Source organism: Mastomys coucha, unplaced genomic scaffold (genome assembly GCF_008632895.1).
Source record: "Mastomys coucha isolate ucsf_1 unplaced genomic scaffold, UCSF_Mcou_1 pScaffold15, whole genome shotgun sequence".
NCBI classification, from domain to species: Eukaryota; Metazoa; Chordata; class Mammalia; order Rodentia; family Muridae; genus Mastomys; species Mastomys coucha.
In genome coordinates this window covers 45,300,601-45,309,819 of record NW_022196897.1, presented here as the reverse complement: position 1 = coordinate 45,309,819, position 9,219 = coordinate 45,300,601, and the positions used below count along the sequence as shown (strand labels likewise).

General features: G+C 43.5%; 1 protein-coding gene across 2 annotated transcripts in view; it reads left to right on the top strand.

The window, feature by feature from the left end:
• Positions 1–5,520: 5,520 nt before the first annotated feature.
• Acvr1c (activin A receptor type 1C) overlaps positions 5,521–9,219 on the top strand; it is a 76,247-nt gene continuing 72,548 nt past the window's right edge. The window contains exon 1 of one of the 2 annotated variants that reach the window (XM_031370307.1): positions 5,521–5,804. In XM_031370307.1, the coding sequence (XP_031226167.1) occupies positions 5,732–5,804 (73 nt within the window). In that variant the 5' untranslated portion in view covers positions 5,521–5,731. The remainder of the gene's footprint in view (positions 5,805–9,219) is intronic. The other variant, XM_031370308.1, reaches the window with a different exon arrangement.

The following is a 9,219-nucleotide window of genomic DNA, read 5'->3' as shown; positions in this document are numbered from 1 at the left end:
GTTTTGTGACATATACTTACGATTTCAGTACCTAAGACTTGAAGGCAAGAGAATCAACTCAACGCTAGCCTTGGCTAAACATTGAATCTCTGTCACAGACAGAAATACAGACAGACAGACAAACAAACCAGTTAATTTTAAAAGATTAAGAGTGAATTTTTCCATAAAGGTATGTGTGTGTGTGTTTGTGTGTGTGTTTGTGTATACAGTCCACATATAAATTGGAAAACATCAAAAGATCTTCTCTTAGTTTCCTTGAAGATGATATTTAGGATCCTAACATATTAAGAGCATTTTTCATTGACAGATTTATAATTTGCCAGTTTTGAGGATTCAATACATTTTCAGTGGCTAATTATTTTCTTCAAAGTTTTCATGGTAGTGACATAAAGTACTCATAAGAGATAGGAAATATGGCCTTTAAGAACCTAGTGTAGAATAGTCTTAACATTAAGAACTTAATTTTTTAAAGATTACTTTTTTTAAGTCATGTGGATATGTGTGTGTCTGTGTAGGGATATTCCCATGTGAGTGGAGGTGCCTATAGAGCTAAAAAAAAAGTGTCAGATTCCTTGGGGCTGGAGTTACAGGTAGTTGTGAGCTGTTTAACTTAGCTACTGGGAACCAAACCAGATCATTTAAAAGATCTCTATGTATTCTTAACTGATGAGTCAAGCCTAAGAACTTAAATATTTGACACATTAACCATAGGCTGTATCACAAACCATGGAACACAAAATTCTAAAGATCAAGAATATTTGTTTGTTGACTAGAAAAATGTTCTTGTTCTTTTAGCTTTGGTTTTAAAAAGACAGTTCTTAAGGCAAGGTGAGCCACTCTATCACGTCATAAGAATTCTTCAACCAATACTATCCACAAGAGGTAGATTGTGAGCCTCATATGTAATATACAATTTCTTGTAGGCATACTATGTCAATTCACTTTAGAGGCTGGGGAGATTGGTCAGTGAGTAGCAATGCTTGCTTTGCAGTCACAAGGGCATGAGTTTATGTCTCCAGCACCCAGCTAAGCAGCAGGGCATGGCTGCAAATACATGTAGCTCCAGCACTGCATGGGAGAAGAGGAAGGAAGACAGCTGGGCTTGGTTTTTTGTTTTGTTTTGTTTGTTTTGTTTCGTTTTGTTAGCAACCAGTCCAATTGGGGTTGGGGTATGGCAGGTGGTGGGAAGGTAGGCTCCAAATTCAGACAGAGACATTGTATTAAGAGAATAAGGTGTAAAGTGATAGGAAATGACATCCAGTGTCCTCCTCTGGCCTCTGAAAAAGCACACACAAGGTACAGGTAAAACACACACACACACACACACACACACACACACACACAGTCAGTTTTTCTATCAAATACAGCAAAACCTGAGATAATCAAATTCTCTGTATCATGTGCACATGTTCCTGTGTGTGTCTGTGTAAGTGTCCGTGTGTGCAGACATGGAAGCCAGAGGTCATGGAAGACTGAGTGTCTTGAGTCATCATCTATTGTTTATCACCTTTTTTTTTTTTGACAGAGTTTCTCATTTGAACTCAGAGCTCATCAATTCAGCTTTGTTGCTGGCCAATGTGTATCTGCAATCTACCCATGTCTGCCTTCAAAGTGCTAGGGTTACAGATAGGTGCCTCTGTGCCTTGTGTGGGTGCTTGGGAGCTAAAATAGTGCGCAGTGATTACATGGCAGCAATCTCCGGATGGAGCTATCTCCCTAGTCCTGAGAAGTTTTCTTTTAACTCACTTGGCTAGTGGTTTCAGAGCGCTCCCTGTGGGCTTTGGACCTGTGGTAGCATGTTAAGATGGGGGTGGGGGAGTGGCCAAGTTAAACAGCTTACCTCATAAATGGCAGGTGAAAGAGAGGGGAAGAGAAAGGCCGCGAGTCTCACTATCTTTCTTGGGAATATATCCCCACAATCTAAGACCTTTAGACTCTGCTTTTTAGAGCCACCCCCACATGCCAATAGCAGCACCGAGAACAGCAGAGCCTCTATCACATGAACCTGATAGGAACAGTTGTGCAAAATACAGCACATATTAAAAAGTAAAAAGGGATAAATGGTGTTAATTTTAATAATATATAATAATGATAGCCTTATGAAGGAATAAGTTCTTAGAAATGATTCATTTGGGAAATTCTTTGTTACAGAACCATCATAGAGAATGACCTGAACTTAGACAGTGTGGCCTCCTACACACCTATATTATATGGTATAACCTTTGGTCCTATGCTACAAATCCTCACAGCATGTTTCTGAACTGAAGCTCTAGACAACTATGTCAGAAAGCTAATTGCTTTTGTGTCTAACTATATCCAAACATAGGAAGCCATCATGAAACACAGTGTGATTAAGTGCATGGAACACTCCCCAAGAAGAAAATTTGCTCCAGGCAAAGGACTGGGGTTGCTCCAGGCTACTTGTGAGTGAGCAGTGAGCTCAAAGACGCTATTAAATCTCCCTGTGTAGTACCTTACATAGGGTACAATAAATTTGTTATTTATATATATATGTATAATTGTTATTCCTTCAATAATAAATTTAGCTCAGTTTACAACAGCTTAAATAACCTTAATTTTTTTGGAAACGTTTGTAATATCATTTAGCTTAAAACACAAATGTTATAGTTCTTTATTTCTATCTTTGTTCTGTAAGCTTTAATCTACTTAAAAATGTATTTTTATTAAAATATTTTATTACCTCTACCTACCTACCTACCTATCTACCTATCTACCTACCTACTTACCTACCTACCTACCTACTACCTACCAATCAGCCTACCTATCCATCCAAGGGAGGAAAAAGGAGTGCATGTGGAAGACAGGGCAAATCTGGAGAGCTGGTTCTCTCCTTCCACCATGTGAGTCTCCGGGATCAGACTCAGGTTGCCAGTCTTCATAGCAAGGGCCTTTATCTGCAGACTCATCGTATTGACCCACTTTTACTTCTTAACCTTTTTTTGTTTTGAAAACTAAGATACAGAGCCTACATGAGGTCAAGGTTTTCATTATCATTGGTAATTCCCTCCTTTAAGTGGTCAGTCCCTAAGGAAAGTTCTCCATGGTTAATACATGCATGGAATTGTCACCTTCTACTGTGCCACTGCCTTCTTCTGGAACCCTCTTGAAGATCCTGCCAGGTGCAGCTAACTTACACATAGATATAAATATATTTAAGTGGATGGGATGCACTTTGAAAATAAAAATACAATATGTAAACCAGACAGTTATTTATTGTTATCAAGTGTTATGTGCTGTGTACAATCGTATGTGACTCACGGTAGAACAGGTTTTATATTTTATACTAGTCCCTCATCAAAAGGAAGAGTCTTGAGGGTGTTGAGATGGCTCCGTACTTACCCTGCAAAGCCTGACAGAAGGCCTAAATTTCTGAGACTCAAATGGTGGAGGGGAAAACTGGTACCTCCATAGACATGCTCTGGACCTCCCTGCCCCACTCCCCAAACACACAGAGCCCACCATGAATAAATGCGCATAACAAAACATTTTTGAAGTACATGTTCTGTGCTCTGCTACAGTTTTCTGACGGATATGATGTCTCTCGGAAACAGGACTTTTTGTTTGTTTCTCTTATAGTCTTACGAGACCCCTGTCACATACATTCTGACTTATTTATTCCAATTGCCAAAATGCTAACAGTATTGACTTGTAAAACAAAGTAAATTTTGTTCATTTGTCGTGTATCTTACATTACCACTTTTGCACTGAGTCTTTGCCACATGGCATGGATTTTGTAAGTACAGCCCATATCGATTTGTGATGGGCACTTTGCAAGCACTAGATACCCACCTGCTGTTTGTAGAGACCATATTGACAGTGCACATCAGACTGAGAGAAATACCACTGTGTTCGTTTGGAGTGTTAAAGTTATTCAACATCTGACTTCTTGGCCTAAAAACCTTGCTTTCTTACAAAACAAGAGCATCCCAAGTTGCAGAGGACACAGTTTTCTGTATTAAAGACAAATATTTAATAGTAAACACCTGGTGTCTGCTGGGTGCACATGCGACAGCTGATCCTTCACACTGTCTTTTTTGGTCTGGTCAGTACTAAAGTACAACCCAGCTGTGGACCAAGACAAAGCCACAATATACTATGCCCAGGGATTTTCCTGCTTATCTGTGTGTGTGTGTGTGTGTGTGTGTGTGTGTGTGTGTGTCTGGAAGGGCTAAGATGTGTACCACATCTCCATTTTTTTTTCTTGTTGTTTGTTTGGATTCAGGATGAAATGAGGACGAAGTCTTTTTATATTCTGGGATGTTTTGATTCCTCCTCCGTGGTGGTACTGAAGTTCGCCAGAACTGCCACTCTCGTGCTTCAAAGTCCATCACGCATCCCGCCTCCAAGAGCGCCATTGTGCTTTGACAGCGAAGGCATCTTTAGAGAGCTTTCTTGGGCTTCAGAAAGAACATTTGCTGTTTAGTGCTGAGATAGGTGAAGAAGTATCTCTTACTCTAAAGCAATTAATTGATATGACTCAGGCACTTTCAAGGAGCCTTCTACCGCCAGCGATAGCACCGGCTTTGAAGTCTTGGTTTTATGTGTCATTCAAATGAAAACAATCCCATTCATTTTTAGGTTCAGGCTGCATGAGTAAATGGAGCTTATATTTGTTTCTATTTAATTGGTGATGGCTACTCTTATATTTTGGGTCCCGATCTGGATGGGAAGCAGCCATTTGTTAGTAAGCAAGGAAGATGCAAGTGTGGTGGTGGTGGTGGTGGTGGTGGTGGTGGTGGTAAGCAATACTCAAATGACTTTCTATGATTTGAGCAATTCTTCTATTTTTTTTTTTAACCACCCCCCCCCAGTTGCTAACTCTGTAACTGCAGAGATACCTTCTACTTGTCTGTGTCTGTGTCTCGTCCTTTACTTCCATTACTCATTAGAGACGGCTATGCCACCTGGCACAGTTGTCTCAGCTTTGTGCCATCGTTTTTTATAGGGCACATGAAGTCTTGAGATGAGGACAAGAATGAATGGAGTTTGTTTGGTAAAACAGATCTGTGTGGTCTGAAGGCAAATGGTGCCTTGGGTCCTTTTTAGGGATTCACAGAGAGGGAGGGCTTTCACAGACCCAAGAGCTGGAGTACTGTGGTGGGACAAGCCTGGAGGAACAGCCTGTGGTGTTCTGGCTCAGGCTAGTTACATTTAGGGGATGAATAAACGAATCTGGAGAGATCTAGAAAGGTGGATCTTCTGTAGGAGACTGTAGAGAAAGCAGCTGCTGCCATCCTACGTGTCTTTAAAGTCTCAGCTGGGCTTTGCTCTCCTATTCCCCCTCCCGCCCCGCCCACCCCCACAAGGAAAAGCTAATCTCGGGGACCTGGCGCGGCCCGCTTCTCTTCGCCCACAAGAGGTGTCACCTCCCCGCCACCCCTCCGCCCTCGGTCTCCTGCTCCGCCCTCGGTCTCCTGCTCCGCCCTCGGGTGGGTGGCTGGCAGCGGTGCCCGTGGAGGCGCGGCAGGGGCGGGCCCTGTCCCTCGAGGCAGCCCGCTGGGCCAGTGGCAGGAGCGGCGCGCCGCCACCCGCGGGGGGCGTGGGATGGGGGAGGCGGCGGAGGGGAGCGCCCGCTGCCACTAGAGCCAACCGCGCACTTCCGAAGGGTGTCGCGGCTGCGCTCCCCTCCCGCGCCCCGGGAACTTCAAAGCGGCCCGCGCTGCGGGCTGCGCTCTGGGACCCCGAAGCCTTGCACCGCCACCGGGTGGCCATGACCCCAGCGCGCGGCCCCGCACTGAGCCTGGCCCTCCTGCTGGTGGCCCTGGCAGCCGACCTTGCGGCAGGTATCGTGGGTGTCCCTTTCCCAAGCTACTGGGGGTGGCAGTGGGGACGGTCTGCAGGTGATCAGAAGTGACAGAAGGTACTCTGGGCTAGGTGGCCGTCCGGGAAGCCTAGTGGGCAAACCGCAGTGGGCTGAGAGCGCGTAGGACAGGGCGCAGCGTGGGCACCTGATGTCTGGCAGCCGGAGGAGTAGGTAGGTGTACAGGTGTTTGGGGGACGAAATCAAGGGAGGAAAGGAGACAGGGACGTGGGGCTTGGAGAGTGGAACTGAGGTGGATGATTAATTTGAGGACAGTTTGCAGCAGAGAGAGTAGGGGAGCATTTGTAGGTGAGTGCTTGGCTGGGAGCTAGGCGCCACTACTTCACTTTGCAGGGACTTGGAGGGGTGTAGGTGCGCTTTGGGGGTGGCTACGTGTGGAGCCCCAGAGAGAGGCACAAGGGTAGGTGCATGGTGGGGGAGGAGGTGGCAACTTAGTCTGAGTTTTCGAAGGTGAAGTATATTCCAAAGGCTATTGGTGCCAATCTTGGGAGGCAGGAAAGGGGGCTTAAGAATGCTTAGCTCTCAATGCACGCTGCTTTCGAGGTATGATTTTTTTTTTTTAATTCAGCTTCCGGAAGTGGGGTTATGGCAAGCGTCCCAGGGTTTATAACAGGTCTGTGTTGCGATAGGCTAAATAGAGTCTTCGACCCGTGCTAGAATCCAAACGTTTCTTTTACGATGTTTACTAGAAACTGGGGCAAATGCATCTTTGCTTAAAAAAAAAAAGTCTGCCCTGGAACTATACTCTATAAATTGCCCTGGATTTCAGAGAACAGGGACAGGTCCCACTCTAACCCATTCTTTAAAAAATTTCAATCAGACATTTAAAACATTTTTACATATTTAAAAAAAAAAGCCTAGTGTTTTTCCACAGAGCAGTTCTTTGTCCGAAGCTGATTTTGATGCATTTTCTTTTTTGTTTTTGCAGATGACAATCTGCTTGACATTAATAGCTATACTCAGGGTGGGTAGTTTCCTCGTGGTGACATGTGCAAGAGATTGTTTTGAGTCGTATGATTGCTGTCATGTACAGACTTCAGATGGCCTGAGAGAATTACCAAGTACAATATTCAAGTTAAAAAGCGATAATTGGAGAGAATTAAGTGGTAAAATTGGAGGATGAAAACATTTTAGCCATCTTTAGGAAAGCAATCACTCTACTGCAGCCAGGAGGATGATGGGGGGGAAGTCAGAGCTTAGAAAATTCATCGATGGGAATGAAAGTCGACTGTGCCAAAGTCCTCCTAGAACATGAGCGAGCACTTTGCTAACTTGGGATGCTGAATGCCTGTTCTTGACAACTGAAAAGAATTTGCCACCCCAAACTACAAAACCCCCCAAAGCAGCTTCCAAGTTTGACAGTTTTGATTGGCTGCCTGGGAACCTGCCTGGCTAGGTTAACCAAGTTGCTTTTTATTTTTTAATTTGGGAGGATAGAAAGAAATTATTATACTTTTTAATGTATGCTCGAGACATACGGTTTGCTTTATTACAGAAACTGAGGCACAGCAACATAATAAAGTATGTCCCATATGTTTTTGACAGGGCATGGAAACTTTTGACACTAAAATGCAATATATATGCATCATGATATATAGTCCACTTAAATTTGATTGTTTTCTTAAAAATTGAGATGATAGAAAAATGCATAATATGGAAGTAATATGTCAAAATAGCAATGAACTTATTAAAATTAAACTTTTGTAGCCACCTTTTCTTTCCCATACAATTATTTTCCTATTTGTGTCCCCACATAAGCAACATGTGTTGATATTTAAATTATTTGTCCCAAGTTTTATATAATTCTTTGATGACATTTTTAGATTTATTTATTTTATGTATATAGACATATTCATCTCTCTGTGTGTATACTTGTGGTTGTGTGGCATGTTCTTGCCTGGTGCCTGAGGAGGGCAGAAGAGGGTGTTAGATCCCCTGGAATTTGAGTTACAGATGATTGTGAGCTACCATGTGGGTGCTGGGATGAGCCTGAGTCCACTTAAGAGTGGCCACTGAACCATGGCTTCAGGACCTCTTTGGTGTTTTGATAACAGAATTCTAGGTAGTTTCCTCCCCAACATTCAAGTTGTTTTTCTCAAATGGTTTCTAGCCTCTTTCTGTAAATTATGTCTTTAACTCTACTGAGCATTTACAAATGTGTACTTGACATGGTTGGCATGTTGTATGGGAAGTTGTTTTGGACAGGAAGACATAGTGAGACTGTCAAGAATGACAAGGTGGCCCTGAATATTTGAAAACATGATAAAGTAGTTGGCCATTTCTGCTTTGGTTGATCCTCTCCAGCATCTCTGTCACCTCTGAGGTGGCATGGAGTCACAGAAGAGTTGATTGTTCCTCTGAAAATACCAGAGTCATAACAGGTGGCAGAATCTTAGAAACACTACTCACTGATCTACACAGATTATTTAAAAGGGCTCCTCTTGTTATGTGGCTCTTAGACACCTCCATGTTTGACAGGATGAAGTCTCACAGCCTTGACAACACCCCTTGTTCATACCAAACAAAGAAAGAACAAGCAGGAGTGTCCCAGGATCCTTGGCTCTGAGCCACAATGGGATCCTGGAGGGTTACATCTTGTGCATTCTCTTCTGATGTCACTCCACTCCTTTGCCCTTTGGTCAGTAAAGAGGCATCTCTCTAGAAGTACAAAGCTAAGTGTTTCCTTTAATAACTGCTATGGGGCTGAGGGTATCAGGCAGTGAGATGTTTTCCCCCAGGCAAGAGTTAGCCGTTAGCCGTTCACAGAGGTTCTCAGAGCCGTTAGCCGTTCACAGAGGTTCTCAGAGGTGTTCTGGAAGGGACAGTGACAACCTAGGCTAAGCTTACCAGTGCAGAAGCTGTTGCCACCTTTACCCTTCTTTGGACACAGTCATTTATTGGTTGATGGGTACAAATGTGGCAAGAGCCTCTCTGGTTCCAAGGAAGAGATATCTCTGGCAAAGCAGAAATGTGTGGGCACCCTTGGGGCTTATTTCTTCATCATCTGAACTGCCCAAGGCTTTTGCCTACTCTCAGACATAAAGGGATGCAAAATCACGAGCTCCCCTGATTCATGTAAGTTGTGCAAAAAAAAAAAAAAAATTACAAAAAGTTATTTGAAGTGGCAGAGCATTGTAATTAAGGAGGATGTTCTTTAACTCAAGGAATAGACCTGTCAGGGACAGGAGAGATTACAGGGGGATCTAGTCTAGGGAGAGGAAGGGGCAGCTGCAGGTAGCAGGAACTGAACTGTGGATTAATGGAGGTGATTATTCAGTTGAGTTTTAAATGCCCATTAGACATTAAGGTGGACATCTTAAGAAAGAAACTGATCTTAAGGGTCTGGAGTGTAGAGGACATGTCTGGGTTGATGGTAA